At 38.9% G+C, this 23,388-nt stretch overlaps 1 protein-coding gene across 1 annotated transcript in view; it reads left to right on the forward strand.

Moving 5' to 3' along the window:
- Positions 1–407: 407 nt before the first annotated feature.
- LOC139721204 (ubiquitin-conjugating enzyme E2 R1-like) overlaps positions 408–23,388 on the forward strand; it is a 28,570-nt gene continuing 5,589 nt past the window's right edge. Inside the window, exons 1-3 of the mRNA XM_071632531.1 lie at positions 408–590; positions 3,340–3,426; positions 16,649–16,749. Coding sequence (XP_071488632.1) covers positions 408–590; positions 3,340–3,426; positions 16,649–16,749 — 371 coding nt within the window. The remainder of the gene's footprint in view (positions 591–3,339; positions 3,427–16,648; positions 16,750–23,388) is intronic.

The following is a 23,388-nucleotide window of genomic DNA, read 5'->3' on the forward strand; positions in this document are numbered from 1 at the left end:
TCACACAGTACCCGTATCTCACAGTCCGGCGGATTCAGCGCATTGGTGACGTCATCCTAAACTTCCAGTTCATGACTAATACTTATACACACACACGTATAGTGTGTGACTCGGATACTGCGTACGGTCCGCGGTACGGTTGTGTGATCATTACGTCCATTTACATTTATACACACAAATATAAGCAAGTCAGTACAGTGCCGATTACGCACACAACAAAACGGGAAACTCAAGCACGGGGAGACCTCCAAAACCTTGGTAGTTAGCGCTGTGTCGGAGGAGACACGTATCAAGAACAGTAAATCCTGGTGATCGTCTGAGATACCGGGAAATCAGCCCCTTACTGGAGTATCATCGAAAAAGAAACTCTGTGCAGAAAAATAACATCGAGAAACTCGCGGAGGGAAATGGCCACAACAACCAGCGTAACTACAACGGGCGCTCTTCGGGCCTTGCAGGCAGAACTGGTCAAGCTCGAGAAAGAACCCGTGGAAGGATTCATTGTCAAAGCAAATGATGAGAACCTCTTTGTATGGGAAGTTGCAATATTTGGTCCCCCGGGAACACTGTACGAGGGAGGCTACTTCAAGGTACATAAGCCTGCGTATTATATACGATGAAAACCCTTTATTTCTTTATCACTTTTCATGTTAGCATCCACAAACCACACTGTTTATGATTTGCGTGAAGTCGAGCTTCGCTTACTGCAGAGGCAGCGCAGTGCGGAAGCTCGCTCTCACTGGTACACTGCGCTGCGCATGGAAACACTGATCTACAAAGGAATGTCGGTGATCGTCAGTGCGTGTGCTGCAGGTTCTATTGTTCAGGCATGCCTGCTGCTACACTGTACACCTGATCGAGAGGAATCCAATTTCATTGTTATATAAAGTTTAGAGCTACTTCTCTAGTATTTATTACATTTGAACATATAATCAGTGATAATGCTGTATGCAAACAGTGCAGTAGTTTGCTGTAGTATGAATGATATTGGGAATCAAATGGTCTCTAAAACACAGTGACATGTCGGTATGATGTAATGACAATGTTCACATATTCATAGGATATATTTTTTCTAATGTAAATGGACGTTTCAATGCTCTACTGTAAAACGAAGAATGTTCGCGTTTTTTTTAATTTCGCGAATTTCGCAAGAACCAAGATTGCAGAAATTAGAATGCATGTGAAAGTTCTTGTCTACACTAGATTTTGAATGTTTGAGGCAACTCGCGAATATTTCATGCCGCAAAAAAGGTCCAAATCGCGAAAATTTCATACTGTGAAAATATCGTGTTTTACATTATCTTGACAGTGCTGTAAGTGGACCACACACAAAATACTTTCTCCTGTATTAAATGAAATACAGGGTGTTATAGAAAAAGAGAACTGTAAAAGTGGAAATTTTCGCGGTGTTCAAATTTTTGCGCATTTCGCGCAACCAGAAACTAGCGCGAAAATAAAAGTACGCAAATATTTTTGCTTGCCATATGTTCCTGTGCATGATGTCTTGATTCCGCGGAATTAAAAACACGCGAAACTCTTTCGACCCGGCCAAGCGCGAAAAATTAGTCACGCGAAAATATCCACTTTTATACAGTATACGGTGTACATATACAAACAAACCATCATGCATCAGTACCTGATTACCAAACGGTGAATGTGAAAGTGTGTGTACATGTGTGCTGTATAACGTATGTATGATTGATGTCATTGATATAACAATTTACAAATTACAGAGCAGGGCATTTATCGGCACCCGCACCAAAGTTCGACCTCCCGCGCCAAGGTTCGACCGTGCGCAGAAGCATAACTGTAGGTGTCTACATGTACACACTAGCAGGCAGTCAAATTTTGGACGGTGTTGTGGTCAAAGTACAGTTTGTACATGTCTGGGCAGCTTGCATCCATAGACTCGGTATAATTTCTCCCATCATGCCCGACATTTATTTTTTGCTTCTTGGTTTGTTTCTACTTCAAAAGGACTCGTTCATGTCATGGTACATGTGTGGTGGTAAAAAATCCACACGTGGGTTCGACCTCCCGTGCCCAAATTCGACCACACGCAAAAACATTGGCACATACAGTACATGTACGGTTTCTTTTCTACATGCAGACAACAGTTGAATGGATGGCATCATAGTAAAATTATGGCAGCTTGCTTTATATTGTGCAGTCTTTTCTTTATTTTTCCAGCCTTTGTTCATGGCTATCTTAAAATTATCAGGAGAGTGTAAGTGTTAATTAACCTATACTGGTACATGGCGTTTAAAATGACTCACTTTTCAGACTATTCTGTGTTTTACATTGTATGCATTCTCACATCCTGTCAGTTTTGAGCCTTAGACTTGACAGTATTTTACTCACAAAATATCCCTGAAAGGGTTCATGCCCCCAGACAGGATATGAAATGCGAAGTCATGATGACTGCACAGAGTAGCATTTACATTGTATGCAACAGAGCAACACTGTACATGTAGGTTTGCAGCTACAATAGAACTTGACAGGAAAGAAAGAGTTCACATTTCTGTTTCAGGAAATGAATTTTTACTTCAGAATTCAGAGTCAACCTCCAGTTGGCTTGTACATTCATATAATTAGTAATACAGAAAGAGGGGAAAATGATTGCAGTACATTGTACATGTATGTCTCTTGTAAGGGGAGCTGATACATTGTAACCTTGCCTGAACATACAGCTGTTAACATGCACAATTTAATTGTGCAGAATATGGATAATTGATGTTAATTACAATACACATGTGCTTGTGTTTGTTTGTTGTTGTTGGTGGTTTTTTTTTTTTGGCAGTCCAAAATTTTTGCAGAAAGTGTCATTGGAACATTTTCAGTCGCATTATCAGGCTTTAAAGAATATGCTGTAAAATATTTCTTTCTTTTTTGTGGGATTTTTCATCAATTGCATCGCCTCTTACAAATGTACACTTTACAACCAGTAATACAATTGTATGTTTCATTTCTGAGTTGGGGGGAGGGGGTTCAAATTCATACTTTCCCTTAAAAATAGGGTTTAGTCCCTAAACCAGAACATGTCTGGAAAATTATGACAGCACAAAAGCAAGCCAGGCCCCGTTTCATAAAACTTGTTATCAGTGACAACTGCCCCATTTCAGTGACAAATTTGCTCTTGGCCAATCAGATGCAAGGATTTCTGTAGCTTGTAACAGCTATCACAACTTGTCACTGATAACAAGTAGATGAAATGGGGCCCAGGTTGTAAACTCCAGTTGAAATGTTATCGTATTGAAATGTGATCAACCAAGCATCATTGTGTTATTTTATAATTTTGTCTTTTTTTTGTTTCCTCCATTTTTCTTTCCTCATGAGCAGGCTGTGATGACTTTCCCACAAGACTACCCTTACTCACCACCAACATTCAAGTTCCTCACAAAGATGTGGCATCCAAATATTTATGAGGTAAGGAAACCTTTTTGATATCTGCCATCATTGTATAATGTAACCTGTCTTAACCCATATCGGGCCATCTACGGGATATTCCGTAGTTCGTCCAAACGCCGCAGGGGCCAAATACGGAATATCCCGTAGTGAAAAAAATGACATAAAACGACGTCATTCCAAAGTTCTTTCACCTTGTAACCTTTGACAACATATCCCAGAATGCTTTGCTACACTGTCTGCGATAATTCAAGAAGGATTTGTCAGTCGAACCCCAACAATATAGTAAAAATCATCGAAAAAAATATGTGTTTACATGGAATAACGCGAATAACCACGAAGCATCAGTGGGTGCTATCTACAGGTATACGGAATACTCGATTTTGGATTTTCTGCCGCAGTTTTTTAGGAAGTTTGGACACTTGCCGGGTGATGATTCGACTGTGATAATACATGTAGTCCCACATGTACATCCACATGTACATTGTATGTACAACAATTGTATAATTCTGTCGAAACTGAAAAGCTGTAGAAGTGCATCTATCGTGACAAGTTTCGCTTCAACAAACTGTAGGATGCACACATTATACTATCGATTTCCTGTGCTCTAGCAATGGTTTCATGGTCGTAAACATTAACATAAATCTGCAATTATTGTATCAATGGTCATGAGAAAGCTGACGCTCTGATCATTTTATTTCCGATACTGGATGTGTAAAATTACAACATTTGTTATTTTTAATCAATGAATGAAAGCAAACAAATTGATTTCGTAATTTTTGGACGACTGGACTTCATTTCTGCTGAGTATTATGACTGCACTGTGAATCAAATGGCAGCATGTCATATACCATTTTAAAGGGAATTTTATCCTCTTTCAAATGACATATGTAACTTGTCCATGTTTTGTTCATTGCTTGCTAATGAAGAGCGATTGTTTGGAGAGTTGTCTGCCTGTCAGCGTGTGTGCGCAAATGGTGCTGGGCCACTGCGGTGTTTGTTTACACAAGTGCGTTGGCCCAATATGGGTTAAATGGGAGAGTGTGTTACATCTGGATTGTGACCAATACAGTACATTTGTAGGGTGACATCATCTACATACAAATGTACGTAGAATTTTGAATTAACAGACTTATTGTACGATGGTGTACATGCACTGTGATTTTTTTTTATTTTTTTTTTTTTTGCATTTTACAGAGTACATGGTACACAGTACAAATGTAGGTCACTTTTAATAAATAGCATCAAGTTTTCATGGTGTCATGTTTTGTAAATTTCCTTTTCAACATGAAGTTTGCAAGCAATTTTTGTTTTCTCTGCAGTACCTCAAATACCCCTTCAGCAAGCAGGTACAGTTTGTATTGGAGATCCATCAAATTATACAATGAACTTTTAACAGATCTTTTTCTTGGTTTTTTGTTTTTTTTTTTTTTTGGCATGGCCATGGGCGAAACTACATCTGTATATCATCACTCTCTATGTGTTTTTACCAGTCTTTTTTTTTAATGCAGTGTACATGAATCATACAATTGTAGCTCAGAGAGGACTGATTGTTGAGAGTTAAATGTTTTATTCACCCAACCCAGAATGACCACCCAAAGCACCAGATTGTGTCTCCTTTCTTCATCAATTGCTATACTTTCTGCCCATTGAAACTCTAAAAGTAGTGTGTCTGTACATGTACTGTATGTACATGTACTGTATGTATATATTTGTATTTCTGTTCATGTACATTGTGTGTACATTTTTATGTGTGTCTTTTGTAAACTAAAAAAAAAGCATTAAACAGGTGTGCAATGTCCCATACACCATGTGATGAACATGATTACATTTTCAAAACAGAGACGTTGCTCCAGTATGTTTGATGAAGTCTCTTTGCTTTGTACACAATGAAGTTATTGTCCGTCAGTTCATACTTGACAACCAGCGTACACATTGCATTCAACATGAGTAGTACAGTGTATAATGCACAGGTCACGTAGACATTGTTTCCAAGGACATACTGTACACTTATTAAACAGAATGCACACACAGTGTACATGTACATACAGTACATCATAAAGCCCCTTTGCCCTTCGCACACCGCAGTACAGTAGTATACCTGTACATGTACAGACTTTTACCTTGTTCATCTTGCAGTATGTACAAATGTACCTGTAGCAGGATCAGCTATCAATGCTCATAGAATTTGTAATCTAATCAATTACTTTATCATGAATAGTACATTGTACAGTAGTCACATCAACCATGAGTACATTTGTATATAAACGTAAACACACACACACACACACACACACACACACACACACACAGTACCACACAAATATAAAGGGAATATATTGTCATTTACATACATCACACATCATACAAAAGTTGTATAAACCCACTATGGTATACATGCAGGTGATGTTCCCACATTGTATGTGTGTTTGTGTTCTCACAATACACAAACGCAATGTACAAATGTATAAACACTATGTACCAGTATTTCAAGTGTGCATGACTGTGTACATGTTCATAATATGTGTGTTGATACATGTATGTTGTACATGTACACTACAGTATGCAGTGGCGGATCCAGGCAGGGGTGCACTGGGCGTAGCCTCCCCCCCCCCCCCCCCCCCCCTTTATTTTTTGTGAAAACAAAATACTGTAAATGAAAAGAAAAAAATTGGTAGTGGGATGCGTGCACCCCCCCCCCCCTTTAGTTTTGTAAAGGCGTCCCCTCTTTACGGAATTCCTGGATCTGCCCCTGGTATGGTACACTTAGAACTGTGATATCTAGTGTATATACACCCATTGGCCGAATTCACAAAGGTGGTACAATCTTGTCCATGGTTTAAATCATGGACAAAGACTGTATTTTTTTATTGGGCGCCAAGTGGTGCATGGACTATTTCGTTACGAAATCAGTCATTTCGTAACAAAATTAGAACATTTCATAACAAAATGACTGACTTCATAACGAAATAGGCCATGCGACACTTGGCGTCCCATGAAAGACTATGGTCTTTGTCCATGGTTTAAACCATGGACAAGATTGTACCACCTTCATGAATTCAGGCCTGTGTGTTCCATCTGACATTATCATGAAAGAAAAGAGGGTTTTACATTGGGGTATTTTTTTTTATACTGATATCACAAGACGCAGATACCTGAACCCAAGTCAATTCAGTTTTAAATAAACCACATGGAAGTATACACACAGTCTAAATCCTTGTTTTTGCAAAGTACAACGTACCTTTGCAGTCTAGAAACGAGATAAATTTGTACATCTTTGCACAAAACAGTTGACCTCTGATTAATAGAGAAAAGCCAAAATGAAAAATACCAACTGTGCATTATGTTACTTCAAGAAAACAACTTCAAAACATCTTCAGGCAACGAGAATTTAGGGTGCAAAACAGTAATTTGATATTCAATAGTTAGTAGGCATTATATGATGCGGCAATGACATGAGATCTGTAATTTATCATAACGCAAACATTTTTCCTGACTCCGTACACATGATAGATTATCTGCATAAGAAACAACTTGACAGCTTTTTTGTCACTTGTCACATCAACCTTGTGCATCTCTGTAGATATTCTTCTTTCTTTCTTTCTTTCTTTCTTTCTTTCTTTCTTTGTTTTGGTTGTTTTGATATGAGCACTCATGCAAAGAAAAACAAACTTAACATTTCAAATAAATAGATGAATCAATCAATCAAATCACCCTGGATAATATGTGCATGATATTGCTTGGCACTGGTGGTAAGTATTTAAGAATACAAAGTATTATTATCACAAACCCCATCTCCATCCTAGAGATGACAAATTGCCAGTATATACACTCTAGTTCTTGTTCTAGACCCAAATGAGCCTCTAGTGCCCCAAAACTATCCATGCCCTTTAAGATTATGGCTGTCTTGCTACCGTATGCTCCATCAACCTGCACGCTAAAGCTTTTAGCTGCACATCACAGATTTGGCAAGGATCCATAAGTACTTCTTCAGTTTTGGCTCAGCGTCAATACATTATGTTCCAAAATACTACATACAATTGTAGGTTAAATTTTCCTGGCCTGCCAGAGAAGTTGCATTTTTAAAAGAATGAGATTGAAGACTTTACTGTGGCAATCACATGCACTCAAGTGCCGATATTGCCTTCTGTATGGTACAGTTTCAGCATGGCCAAGTGGGTATGTACAATTTTGTACACTGTACATGTATAAGCATCAAGTTGGTATACAGTCCTCTTTAGGATCATTTTGAATTTCTATAAAACATTCTGTCATGTGGATATGTCATAATCACAACAGGCTTACTGTGGACTCTACACTTAAACTTCTAAACTGTCGATCACAAGATTAATACATTATGGCAGTAATCAATCATAGTCAAATTATAGCTACAGTAACCATGCACTTGATGTGCGATTTTACTCCTTGTTTAAGTTGACTATGATATTAAAGTACTGAAGATTGATATCAGTCTAAGTTGAAACAAATTGAACAGTTGAAACAAATTTGAATATATTCATGTAATGATGAAGTTATTCAATTTTGATTTTTTTTTTTTTTTGGGGGGGGGGGGTGTTTTAATGGATCTGTGCTGTTTGTTACAGCGACATGCAAATTAGATGAAGTACTGATATTGTCACACTAGGTCAACCTAAATATAGTTTTTGTACAGTGTAGGCCTATACAACATACCTGTACTACATACAAAACACAAAACCATAAAAATGTAGCGTACGTACATGTACAATGTACATAGTGTGTGGTGAGTACTGTAAAACGAGGAATTTTCGCATGCATTTTAATTTCGCAAATTTCGTGAGCGCCAAAATTCGCAAAATTAAAATGCACGCAAAAGCTTTTGTCTACACTACATGCATTGAATGCCAGTAGCAATTCGCGAAAATTTCATGCCACGAAAAAGGCTGTCGACTCTAATTCGCGAAAATTTCATGCCGCGAATATATCATGTTTTACAGTAATGTGATACGTTTCGTTGTACATGTACAGGGTGTACATTTCTGTACAATGTATGCGTACAATTACTGGAGTGTATGTACATTGTACAGTGTACTTGGGAATGCCGTCCTCCAAAAGTCTTTACTTGTATTTATTATTACTAGAACAAAATAGTTTGATGCAAAAGAGCAAGTCTACCTGTTTGTTTGCTGTTGTTTTTGTATTCATTAAAAAAAAACAAAAATCACTCAGAGAGTGCAGACCTCCGCCAAGCAGCGTATCTTTCCACCCATATACATTGCACGCATAGCATACTCGTATAGTACAATGTTTGTGGCCATATTTCCCAATTTAAAGAATACTTTTTGGTGTCTCTACCTTTAGCTTCTTGTTGCGCCTTAAGAATGCACTTGGTGCAAATACAAATGTACGCACACCACATACCATGCAGCTTGAATTCCTTTTGTTTACACAAGTAGGCCCTCCTTCCCAAAATGATACAGAATCCTTCAAAAAATGGTGATATCTCGTTATATTTTAGGCTTTATTGCAAAATTGTTGTATGGTAGGATTTTTGTGATACAACTGATCTACACATACACTGTATATATGTATGCATCAAATGTGTTAACTCATTGTTAAAACGCTGCTCCCAATCTGGTAAACAGTACCTTTAAGCAGAGAATTACAAAATTTCTTTTCTTTTCTCTTCTTTTAGTGAGTACAGTACGAGGGCCTCACATTTCCTCCATACTTAGGATCATTTACAATGTTTGCTCCATTACGTACAAATTTGTGTATACTGTACATGCAGCTGTACTGTGTTTGTGTAGTGTACATTTGTTATGTGACTACATGTACATGTACAATGTACAGTATGCCAGAGAACTGTAGTACAGGTGTACGTTGTGGGGGTAACTTTGGGAAATTCCCTATGGCTGAAATCTACTATACAGTGTCCCACACAAATGTACAGCTGTTTTTGTACACTGTACCACATGATTGATAGGGGAAACTCCAGTACATACCTTGTACTGGTACACATACAGCTTGTACATATTGTACCTGTACTGTACATTGTTTGGTCAGGTGTACACAGTACATGTACACGTTGTCGGTCCTATTGTACAGTCTCTTTTTTTTTTTTTGGGGGGGGGGGGTTAATATTTGCAGCAAACTGAGGTCACAGCTGCATTATGTGTGCTTTATTATACCATGCCAATGATTGCCATATGTAAAAGTTGACACAAATGGGATGCCAAGCAAGCTAATGTCATTTGTGTGTAGTAATAGTATGATACACATTGTAGTATGTACAAGTGTAGGCCTACATTTGTACATGTTACGTACACTGTAGGGTCCTATAGTACAGTTTAATACTATAAACCCATAGTGTAGAGCTCTGTAAATTGGGTACAGTGTACATGTACAAGTGTATGCTCGGTACATGTATGACAGATTAAGGGTGCGTTTATAAGATTTTGCGGACCTAGATTCACAGTTTTGAAACACTGTTTCAAATCACACTTTCGTCAGGAGAGCGTTTATAAGATTTTTTCTCCGAGCGTGTTTGGGCTCTCGCTCAGACTGTGCCATTGCGCAACTCACTCTGCGCAGTTTTTCCTCGGCAAAAGGTCAAACAGGGTGCGCGCAAGGCATTGTGACGTCACATAAACAGTGTTTGCGATCGCGGTTGCGTTTATAAGATTTTTGAAACACTGATTCTACAGAAACACTGTTTGTAAACGCACTATTTTGTGCGTTTACAAACAGTGTTTCAAAACACTGTTTCAAATCACGGCGAGCGTTTATAAGAATTTTTTTCTTGCTAGAATCACTGTTTGACCAGAAACAGTGTTTCAAAACACTGTTTCTGGCCAAAAGAAAAATCTTATAAACGCACCCTAAGAAATTTAAGAGGACTTTCCTTTATGGTACACACAGCTACACTTGAATAGCATGCTCCGTGTAGAAATACTGTCAATTTGCCACCTTTTTATGTGAAGTCCTACTACTAAAAGTGGAATAAGTATGAAAGAATATTGGTTGCAGACAACAATGACATTTTATACACACTGTAGCTTTGCTGTATTGTTGATTACAATTTTGTTTACAGTTTGAATGCACTTTGAGCAAACAGAACATGGTTGAATCTGGCTACACAACAGCCTTTTTTCTTCTTCTTTTTTTACACACTGTGCATGACTTCAGAAGGTCATTGTAGGACCCAGTTGGCATACATTCATTGTAGGTACCCATAAGAGCAGCTCTGGAAACTCACAGCTAGCAGCTTTCCCTCGTGTGCCTGCATGGAGGCAAGAGCAGGGGGTAATTAATATCAAAGTCATAGTGTCAAGGGTATCTCCCCGTTTTGACGGGAAGAATCTGTGGGCAGAACTTTCAGGGAATTTCATAAGCGTCTTTGGTAATTTTTCCCTGAATGTTTGTTTTTGTTTTTTGTTCTGCGGGGATGGAAATGTGTGTGTGTGGGGGAGGTGGGGGTGGGTGAGGGACAACAAGACAACCGTTGGAATTCAACGGGTGCAGATAACCCCTCGAAACTCAAGTTTTATAATAAAAGCACGTGGCGGGAAGATCCCAACCAATGGACTGGATCGCTGGGCACGTACTACAAATGTAATATTAAATTTCTGGGAAGGGTGGTCCTGGGTAGAAGAGAGCACAATTTAATGAAAGAATGAGAAAACTTTTCTTTTTATTTCATCAATAAAAATGTGCAAAATCGTATATGAGAAAAAAGAAATAAAGGCCCTCAGACCCGTGGATTTCCACGGGTGCTGCTAGTACAATACTGTATACGCTATATATTTCGCGGGGGTTTTATTTTCGCGAATTTCGCGAATCGGGAGCTATTCGCGAAATTAACAACACGCGAAAATATTACCTTCCAAAATGAATCCCTTGCCTTGATGATACGAACATTTCAGTACTAGTATACCATGTCACGGCTTACCGAACAGATCATACTGGCTAAGCTTGTTTACACACGTCCACGTCTACTTTACGAATACTGTAGAGAGCCAATCCATTATCGCAAGGGGACCACTCGTCAGAAATCTAGCGGGATGGACTTAACCACTTCAAAAATGTTGAATTCTAACTTACTAGTTCGCAGCGTTTGGTGAGTTTTTTTCATGCAGTGTATAACTAGTATCATTCTTATTTGCTAGTAAGTTGAAAATTCACTTTCTTTGCCACTTCATATTTTCTCTGGTCCCTCAATCGCGAATTTAACCATCGCGAAAATGTGTGACAGCGGCAATTCGCGAAAATTTATGTACGCGAAAATTATAGCGTATACAGTACATTGTAAGTACAAACAGCAATTCTGGAAACTCACATCTAGCAGCTTATATGCACATTGTACATGTACATGTACATGTGGAATGTGTAGGGCGTAGGTCTTGTACTTGGTACAACTTATAGGTACAATATACAATGCACAGTACATGTACAATGTACTGTAAAACATATTTTAGCGGCATGAAATTTTCACGAATTGGAGCCGACAACCTTTTTCACGGCATGAAATTTTCGCGAAGTGCCTCTGGCATTCAATGCATACTGTAGTGTAGACAAGAGCCTTTTTGTGCATTTTAATTTCGCGAATCATGGCTCACGGCAAATTCGCGAAATTAAAATGCACGCAAACATTGCTTTTTTTACAGCATTTAGGGGCTATGCCCCAATAGTACATATGTATTTATCTCATGGAGTAAGCAACTTGATGCTATGATATTCCATGATATTCTCTGAAATATATTTCAGCATCCCATTTTTGTTTCTACAAAGTACATTTGTAGGTCAGCAAATTGTATAGGCCCTACAATGTGGACCTAGATGTTTATAAATTATATACAGTAAATCACACACCACTGTACACTGTTATATCAATTAGGCCTGCATGTTAACAGTTAGTTGTAGGGGCATACAAGAAATATCCGCGTCAGTGTGTGAACCAGACAGAACTCCATGATGTTTTCAGACAATTAAGATCATCAGTCTGAAGTATGAGTTCTGAGGATGGCAGGTACCATCAAAAAAATTTAAGATGTACAATGTACAAGAGGAATACAAAGCCACCATGTACACAACTTTCAAGCATAATAATTGCAACAGGATGGAATGGTACAGTGTACAATGTACTTTACAGTATGTTGCTCTGTGTAGAGCGTGTTACCCTGTCGTGTCCTAATACAGTAACTCCTACTTTTACATTGTAGTTGGGGTATGTATGGACCAATGTGGTTTGGGCATTGTTTTTTATGATAATTTCTAACTGGGGACTTCAAATACGCTGTATGCTTTAACAAGAGATAATTTGTTCACTGTCATAGTAATGCACCTGGCTCATTGCATAACCCATTGAAAGTGCTTTTCTTCTTCTTTGGAAGCCCCCAGTTATGGCCGCCATAAGTTGCAGTGCTCTGGAGTCGGATTCTTATTTCATCTATAGTGTACAGTGCATCGGGTCAATTTAATAAAATATTTGTTTCCATGGAATACAACATTCACTATTCAGATTACATTTTCCAGGTCAAAAAAAGTTCATCACACTTATCCTGTTATTTGGAAGATTCTTTTTTCAGTGAAATGATATCAAGAAATCAGTGAAAATAAACATAGAATGGTGTACAAATTGTACATCGTTTACTGACACACACTCGTACAGTAGTAAGCCATTGATGGACCCATACTGTAGGGTTTGCCCTTATATTTTAGATGATGTACAGCTCTGTATTGTTATCCACATGTTGTTTTTGTACTGTAAGTATGGTACAAGATATTACGGTACTGTAAGTGTGGGTCAAGAGTGACACGTTTTTAGAGTGAGAGTCCCACTCAATGATTCAACCATAGAATTGCAAGAAATACTAACATGCAATACTAGTTAAATGCGATAATCAGGATGCACAAAGATACAGCAGTGCACAGCATGCTCTGGAGGTTGACTCAGAACCTTGGGGGGGATGGGCTTAATGGAGAGGTCACGCTAACTTTCGAGTTCATTGATTTTCGTGTCCACACGATGCTAAACTATGAGTGGGGTCTCCTTTAGCAGAGCATAAACTGTAATAAGAGGTCTTGTGGTACTAATCATCAACTAATCTTTAAGATTTAATACTAACTCTTAATTGCATGTAAGGGGCTAGATTACAAGCTAATTATCATAGATTGAAACTTTGAGCTACCGGTACCGGTAATCTTAAAGTGTAGGAACATTGTGTGAACGTGCATAACTCATCATGGACAAACTTTAGAAATAAACACTTGCACAGAACTTAAATAACATTTTCCTTCCGGGTGTCAGTCAGCTGTGTTTGAGGCACGTATGCATCCACTCTCGTTCTCGATTCTCATGGATAATAAATCCTAACAGTGCTGACAATGTAGTTCTAAGTTAATTATAGGCATATGCCAGTGACAAACAGCAGTTCTATTTTTAACCAGCCTGTTTCTGCTTTTAATTTCTGTCTGCCTGATTACAAACTAGTGTGTTCTTTTGAGTGAAATTTCCAGTGAAGTTGCATTAATAGTCTCTTTTCAATGCAAGTATCACATTACCAGTATCTACCAAAGTTTGTTTGGAAGTACAGGATTTGGGTATCAGAGGCAGATCATATGTACATTTGTACATTGATATAGTGTACTTACACTTGAAAAGTGTGTGTACAAAGTGTACAGTGATATGCGAAATCTTGTTTGAAATTCAACAAGAATGGAAATTTTCAATCCTTTTACTTCCTATATAACTGACTAAACAGTAGATAAACTTACATGTGTAGCGCAGGGGTGGGTGTACGGTTTTATATACAACGTGTATGTAGTATGCTTGTTACTGTTGCAGTGTGACCATAATTTGAATGTTATGATATTAATTGCAGTTTTTGTATTGTGTATTACAATATGTACTACTTGAGCTGTAATGCTGTGTTACATTCAATCTTTTGACAACCATTCCCCCCCCCCCCCCCCCCCCATGATAAGGGATGGTTTTTTTCTTCTTCTTCTTAGTTTCTTCTTCTTTTCCCTATACATTTATGTACAGTACATGTATGTCATCATTAAGCACTACACTATACACCAGTACTTGTGTGCCCCACTACATTGTATATTCGGTTCAAATGAAAACAGCACGTAGCATGCGCTGAAGATTACCCCGAGCGCTGCCGTGGGAAGACAAACTCAATTTGCCCATCGAGAGAGCGATGATTCATGCTGAAGTGTGTAAAAACCTCAGTGAGTAATCAGTACTATGGAGTCCAAGAAATGATGGGATCGGGGGAGTGAGTGTGAGCCCTGGTGGGGTGACTCTGCTGGCTTCTCATTTATTGTGACCTCAATTGTGTGTAATAATGCAAAGCTTTCATTAGACACGGTTTGGCACACCAGCAAGTGCCAGTGTGATGTGCACAGTGTACCATGCACAAGGCAACGTGCTGTGCACAATGCACAGTGGCACAAAAAGTTGTGTATTTCACAAATTGTGGTGTTCTGCAGTATGTTCACCCCGCCAAATTCAGGTGTTCTACATGTAGGTGGCACAAAGTGTTTGCATACTGTAATTTGGTTTTGACAATATCCCCACAGCACTTTTTCATGTCCCAGGGTAACTCAAATACAGTAATCAGTCTCTATTACAATTACATCAGGGAGGTGGAAACCCTCCCTGATTAGGCTACATGTTTACAACTCCTACAGTACACAACTGCAGCTGACATAACATGTTTATGACTGAAGATCTGTGTGGTATTGCCCAGTGGGCATGCTACTCAACCCAGTAATGGACTTTTTTTGACCTTGTGATGTTGAAATTAGAATGTACACTGTAGTCACTCAGGTTCATCATGTCAGTCAAGTGTGGTACAACTTTTACATTGTGGTATACAGTACTGTTGTCTTTGGTATTTGATTATCATCCTTGATAGTATTACAATGAAGCTGTAGAGTTTATAGGGGCATTACTATTTACAATTGTACTACCAGTTATAGTAGTGGTTAGTGATGTTACTTTAAAATATCTTAGATAGTAGTTGAGCTATGAAACTAAGTGAGGATAGCAAATGGCTCTTGCATGTTCTCAGATGTCCAGACTCGGAACAGGATATTCTTGTGACATACATGTATGCTTACAGTACACTGTACAAGTAAGTGAACATTGTGTGCCTGCATTCCCCACTCCACTGCTTTGATATTAGGCTTTACACATATACTGTAGGCAGAGCTACCAAGTCTCACGCATTTAGGGGCAATCTCACGATCTCACGCATGACACCCATTTTTCTCACGCATCGGGCCAAGTCTGCAACTTGGGCCTATAATAATGAGTGTAGCTCAAAAGATTAAAGTGATAGTTGCAAATGAAGGTATATTTCCCTTTTGTCTTTCAAAATAAGTAAAAAATAGTCACTTAAGTACGCATCTGATCGCACCATTAAGAGCTAAAAATTGAAAAAGCTCCCTACCGTGGGAGGCCACAGGGGGGAAAACCCCTCCCGCACCCTCGCTCGCGTGTACATTCGCATGCCGAGATGCCGAGTCATGAAAATCTCACTCATAACATTTTTTTGAACTTGGCATCCCTGATGTCGGTCTGTGAAGTTATAATGCTCAACAATATCTACATTGTATTTGCTGCTGCTGCTGTTTTTGTTGTTGTCCAGGCATACAATGAAAAATTACGATGGTTTGAAGACCAGTGGGTTTTAAAATTAAATTGCCCAATGCTTGCCTACCCCAAAGTTGTGAAATATTGATGCTTTTTTACTTGTCATCAACAACAAAATTCCTCCATTGAAATGTGTATTCCATTATGTGTACATCAAAGGTTGATATATTTGTTTTCTACAGTTTGCTTTAAAGTGTCAAGTCATTTTCACAGTTAACTTTTATACTGAGATTTGCAAGCAGATATATTGAGGTCAATTCAATGAAAGACAGCTGACAAAGTGGTGTGTGACATGATGTACAGTGCCACAATGTACAAAGTTAGCATTACAGTTGTGTAACGAGGTTAATCAATGGTTGGACTCGTGGTTCCCTGATTGCTGTTAGATTATATTTTCAAGGCTTGCTCTGTGTTGACACACATTTTACTTTTTGTATTTTGACTCTGAAATTGAAATTTCCTCTTTCTGTCCCCATTCCCCCCCCCTTTTTTTTTTTTTTGCAGATTTCTGATAACGATGAAACATATTTTTCTCATCACAACGTTTATTTGATTAATGTTTGTTGTTATTTTTGTCCTCCCCTTTGATGCATGCAGACCAGCGGTGACGTGTGTATATCCATCCTGCATCCACCGGTGGCTGATGAACAGAGCGGCGAGTTGCCCTCTGAGAGGTGGAATCCCACACAGAACGTCAGGTGAGTGGATGCCACCTCTTTTTGCATGGGAGGGGTGGGGGGGGGGGGAGGTTGAGGGGAATCTGACTCCTTATAGGCCAACCAGGTAAAAGTCCAGGGACTGTGGTACTTGGAGCTGTCAAGGTTCTTCATTTCATTATATTTCATTTCATTTCATTTCATATTAACCCGTTGAGGACGAGTCGCGAGTATACTCGGGCAGGTGTCTATGGGAAATGCGTGTTGTAGCAAAATCAGCCCGTCCTCAACGGGTTAAGTTCAGTTTTGATGCCCCTCTTGTAATACTTGATCATTCTCTTATTCACCGTTTCCTCTGGGCACCATTTCATGAAAGTTGTCAGTCTCTGAAAAGTTCGGTAAAAATCCTTGGGAAAAAAAAAAGAGGGATGAAAATAATGTTCAAAGATAATTTATGAGTTACGCTGTATATTCCCCAATAGAGACTACTACTAAAGTGGCATGTAAGGTATACAGAAGGGAATCACAAGGTTATATCAATGCAGAGTATTATAATTAATATTATAAACTATGATTATTAAATGGAGTTAAACATCTTTTTTTTTTGGGGGGGGGGGAGGGGGTTGTCAATGCTATGTGCATTAATACAATTTATTACATATCATACTATTAAAGAAAAAAATATTGTGAAACACCTCACATAAAATATCTAGTGCTGATCCTGATTGATCGTACACAATTGCACTTTCTGTTCATGTATTCCTAGTTGCCCAACATTCTATGCCTACTCTGTAGTCGGTGAAAAGAATAGAAAAGTCTACTGTACTCAACCCTACAATTCTGTCTTCATGTGTGCATTTGTGCATTGTAGAAATCAATGCTTCATGTACATAGCACTATGTGATCTTTTACAGGATGTATGGTAAGCTTACGGTGTAGACAGGGAAGTTGGTATCCTTACCAGTAGATGTAAGGATATGAAACGGGAGTGTCATGACTGCGTTCAACATTCAGTCCCCTATAGGCCATGATTCAAGTGTCTCGTGGGTGTGCCAAGACAAGAAAATCATAGCCCTGTGCCTTGACAAAGGCTGTTAGTCACTCCGTGTAGGTGCGTGAGTGGCCTTTGTTTAGGCACAGTGCAGAGTGGCTGGGTAATCACATTAATTAGAACCGCTGATCTGCCTTGAATGTAAGCCAGACATTCTGAAAATTGGCTCGAGCCGGCCGTACTGCTGTACAATTCGTACATATGTTTTGTGGCATTGTATGTACATTGTGGATGTTTAATGGTTAACAATTGTGCAAGAATTTCATGGCAATATAGGAAATTAAATCCTATACTGTAAAAGTGGATATTTTTGCGCGAGTAATTTTTCGGGCTCAGCCGAGTAAAATGAATGAGTGTTTTTAATTCCGCAGAATGAAGACATTACATAGTGGTACATAAAACCAGCTTCCCATGCTTTTATTTTCATGGTCGTTTTTGGTTGTGCGAAATGGGCGAAATGTGTTCATCATACACATGTACAGTGTAGAAATAATACAACAGGTTCTGTATATATGTGCATGTAGATGATTACAGGCAAGAAGAACAGATAGCATGTTCAGTCCCAAGGGTTTGAATGGTATTGAGGGACTTTAATACAATGTATGATCTCCCAGAATATTTTAGGAAAACATTAAACTCTCACCTTAGAACATAAAAAAGTAAAGTTAAATGTACATAGTATTTTGCCTCTGACATGAAGATTCTGCTCGGATTGAAAGCTTAGGCCCCTTGACTATCTGTTCATGGGGATGGGTTAGAAAATGTAATAATTTGTTTAGTACTGTAGGTGGGTTTGTTTCAGTTCTTTGAGAATGCATACATATACACTTTGTACCTTCAACAAGAATATTTTGGGATGGCCATTTTTGCATCATCTCCACCAAGACGTCAGTGTGCATACTGCAGCTGTTTCCCTTAATGCATGCAATAAACCCCGAATTTGCAAACCCAATTGTTATAGTACACACTGCTTTAAATTCTAAATCACATACTGACATGCATCACAAATTGCTAGTATTGGTCTCTTACTATTTTTGAACATTGAATTGCTTATTAAAAAGGAATGTTTTCGTTGATTTCACTATCAAAAATTATCATTGTTCCATTGTTTGGTATCACTAGCCATTTGCTCCTCCAAAAATTTTCTCCCACGGGCAGAACATCCTTGAATGTTCTGTCCATGGTTGAACACAACAAGTGATCCCCCATCTCATGCTCATGTTCATCCAATTTGCTGACTGGCATTTGACTATGGACTGAACACATGTTACACTATTGATACACTAGCAGCACCCGTGGAAATCCACGGGTCTGAGGGGTTTTATTTTTTTCTCATCGTACGATTTTGCACATGTTTATTGAAGAAATAAAAAGAAAAGTTTTCTCATTCTTTCGTTAATTGTGCTGTCTTCTAAATGACCGCCCTTCCCAGAAATTTAATATTCCATTTTTGTAGTATGTGCCCGGCTATCCGGTCCATTGGTAGGGATCATTCCCGCCACTACTTGCTTTTATTATAGAACTTGAGTTTCGAGGGGTTATTTGCACCCGTTGAAGTCAAACAGTTGTCTTGTTTTCCCTCACTCCTCCCCCCCCCCCCCCCACGCACACACACATTTCCACCTCCGCAGGGCAAAAAACAAAAACATTCAGGGAAAATTACCAAAAACGCAAATGAGATTCCCCGAAATTTCTGCCCACAGATCGTTCCCGTCGAAACGGGGAGATATTAACACTATGACTTTGATATCAAGTACCCCCTGCTCTTGCATCCATGCAGGCACTCACGGGCTGGTCTCAAGGCCTCGTTTTTTTGTTTTTTTTTTTGTATTTCTTTTCCCCACGTCATGAGAGAAAAATAAAATATGTTCGTCTTTATTTACTCCCTCTTTGTTTTTAGTCACCAAATCTTGGCTTGATATATCATAGAACCATCTGTTCATCTGCTTCAGACTGTACATTATCATAATTAATATTAGGCCTACAATTTGCTCTTATTATTGTTATTATTATTATAATTATCATATTATCATCATTGTTATTTGGGGAGGGGGAGATCATAGTCATCAGGTTTAATAGGCACCTGTGGGAGTAAAGTACTGGACGTCTCATGAAATCGTTTTTTTTTTTTGTCCAATATTTTCCCATGTTATGGGAGAATTAAGAAGAATATAATTATATTCGTCTTCATTTGCTCCCTCTTTTTTATTTATCACCAAAACTTGGTTTGATAGACCATAGAACCACACATTTTATTTCCACTTGTAATTTTAAAAATAGGCGGTCGTCAAAGCGAGGTTTTCCCCTACGTCCGCTCATCTTATGAATATGTATGTTTACAGCAGCTAGCTCTGCAGTAGACGAATGGACATAGCTGCGCGTGTAATCTGATATGGAAGGGCACGATCGGCAAATATATTTAGCCGTCCTACACAGTCTGCGTACAATGATACCCGATTTGAGAGCAAACGGCGAGCAAACTAAATGACGTACCTGAGCTGCATAGTACAGTTGTGTAAAATACAATTAAATAACAACGTTCGTTGTTTTCATTTGGGGACGCCAATGGCGAACTGTACGTAAATGCCCTTGTAGTCCATGTCACGCGCACGCAGATGTAGTGCTTCGATCGTGTAACCATCGTCAATACATACACGTAACAGGCGGAGGCAAAGGTACATCACAGAACTCTACACACAGTGCAGAGTGTGTAGAGTTCTGTGAGGTACATTGTGTGTGTGTGTGTGCGTGCGCGTCCGCCGGAAGATGTCAGAGATTTCGCTGCATCCATTATCTTTAGTATCCCCACTGTTTCAGCAAGCTAAAAGATGGACGGTCGAGAAAGCAGGAGTCCAGCGCAGGATTGGTGAATATTAAAACGCTCGGCTCTTTCGTCACGCACAAAAATGCATTATGCATCTATCTAATTAATTTTTTCTTTTTCGTCCTCGACGTCGACACGGAGGCGGAGCGGGGACGAAACCCGCGCCATTCGATGCAGGATACTCTCCTGCGGCCGACGGCACCGGTCGCAGCTGCTCGGAGCCGACGGCTCGGGTGGAGATAGAGAAACCAGCAACGCCGGAATAAAACAGGAAATACATAAGGCCGCGACAACAACAACAACTTCGAGTATTATAGTAGTAGATGTTATTGCTAGGTTCAGCGTGTACACAATGTATTGTACTTTACCATACCCTGTTCTAAAGGCATTGTTTACCATTTGCAGATGAAACAAAAACTCTTCCTTAGTGCTTCAAAATAGTTCTAAAATGTGAAGGATAGAAACAACCATTGTAAAAAAGTTATCAGTATCATCAATGTTAAGTACATGTATTGTTAAATACACAAAATGTGAACAGTAGTTATAATAAAATTGTGTCTAGACAAAACTGTGTACAGTTATGCATTAGTGAGAAAAATAGTGATATCTCCTTATATTTTAGGCTTTAATGCACAGTTTTTATATGTTAGGGTGTTTTGTGATACAACTGACCCACACATATGCATCAAATGTGATAGCTCGAATATTTTTGAAATCACTGCTCCCAGTGGTAAACAGTACCTTTAGTAAAACTTGAAAGTGTTGACAGAGTGCAATAGCAAATTTTCATATGATATGGTGCTGTACTATAATCTCAACCAATGCTTCTACCAAGGATGAATGATTTACAATATATATGTATGTGAAGTCACCTGTCCTTCCGTGTGTATATTTTGTTACATGATTATGCATTGTACATGTACATAGTAAAGCTAAAACTCATTAAGTTTTTTTTTTTTTTGGTCAAATTCACTATAGCTGTGGTCACATTGGCGAAAGATCAAGAAGTTAAGATTGCGATCACGATCTCTAAGATCTCAAAATTTTGCCAGTGTGACCGCAAAACTTCTCATGAAATTTCCAACGAAACTTCCCACTCATACTAGGGATATTTCCCCACCCCCGCCAAACTTCTCGATCTTTTGCCAGTGTGAATGCCAGAAACTGAAACTTTGCAATCTTTTGTCACGTGACCATTCCACCACCTGTTTTCGGGCAGTGCCTAAGAAGCGAAGGGCTATTGTAATGTACAGGTGTTCATTGTTACATCACAATCACAGGCCATCGGACTGTGTACACTTTCTTCTTGCTTTCACACATGCACTAGTGACCCAAACTTCTCGACATAAAGATCGAGAAGTTTGGCTGCCAGTGTGAACGGACGGCCAAAGATCACACAGAATTCGCAATCTTAAAACTTCTTGATCTTTTGCCAGTCTGACCGTGCCTTATGTGTTACATTGAGACACATCATAAGTTCATGTCGACCTACTAGTATAATTAGCTAGCACTTAACATTTGATCAATGTGACATCTGTCTTCTGAGTTTACCAAGGGCATCCTCCTGGAGCTAATCATTCAGCTGTGTAAAGTACTCTAAAATGAGGAATGTTTGTGTGTATTTTAATTCCGTGAATTTTGCGAAAGCCAAGATTTGCGAAATTAAGTGCATGTGAAAGTTCTTGTCTACACTATACACATTATAGACAATTTGCAAAAATTTCATGCTGCGAAAAAGGCCATCGGCTGCAATTTGCAAAAAATTTAATGCCGCGAAAATATTGTGTTTTACAGTATCATTTTTGCTGCTCAAAAGTATTTACTCAGAGCACATACCAGGTACAACGTGATGTGGTATACTGTGTACGTTCAGTATTTCACAAGGTTTTTGTGTGCGCAAATTTCATGAGTTGGGTGCTATTTGCGAATTTAAAGACGCACAAAAATAATGATTCTGATCCTGATATGGAAGTGACGTGCACATGCTGTTCAGTACTGCGCTTCACGATCGCGAATTTCAACACTCACGAAATGGTTGGGGAGTCTTGATTCGCGAAAATTTAGACTCGCTTTTATAGCGTATACAGTAAGATGAGGCAGACTGAAGTCTTTAGAAGTCTGTAAACTGTGAAAAGCACCATATGATATGATGCTGGCTGTTCGAGTCAACAGGGAGCTATCCTCAGTCTTATGACATCACACATTCTCTTGATAATTACACTGAAGCATGAGTATAGAGTATCAAATATTCACAAGGTTTTTAGATGGATAATGAAATGCAGCCCCTAGTGTAGATGCTGACACCACTGCAAATGCCGGTACTAGTATGATGAGCACGGTACAGCATTAACCTTCACTTTCTATGATAATGTACTATGGAGTTGCCTTCTCTTGAAGGATATGAGGCACTGTACAGGAAAGGTTCCAGTGCCAAGTTCATGTATCATACAGTGTCAGAATCATTCAGCCACTCCTTTTCCTTGTACAAGCCGTTTTGTGACATTGCACCAGAATCGAACGGGATAGAAAAGAATAGGGTTGCTATAATGTGTATAGATGTACTTTATGTACAACGTCCATCTGTATACGGTAGGCACTTTCTATTGAAAGAGTCTGGGAACAGTAGGAAAAAGCAAGAAGTGGTGGAGACAATGTTTTACTCTACTTGATGAAACACTACACTGTAACAATGTCAACAATCATACAAAAGAAATAAAAATACAGAAATATGGTTTCCAGAAATTGATTGGTTTAAACAAAGCAAAACAATAAGACACAAAACAAAACATTGCAACTTTTTAGAATT

This window comes from Diadema antillarum, unplaced genomic scaffold, assembly GCF_040938485.1.
Source record: "Diadema antillarum isolate AM-2024a unplaced genomic scaffold, OU_Dant_1.0 scf00000140, whole genome shotgun sequence".
Taxonomy (NCBI): domain Eukaryota; kingdom Metazoa; phylum Echinodermata; class Echinoidea; order Diadematoida; family Diadematidae; genus Diadema; species Diadema antillarum.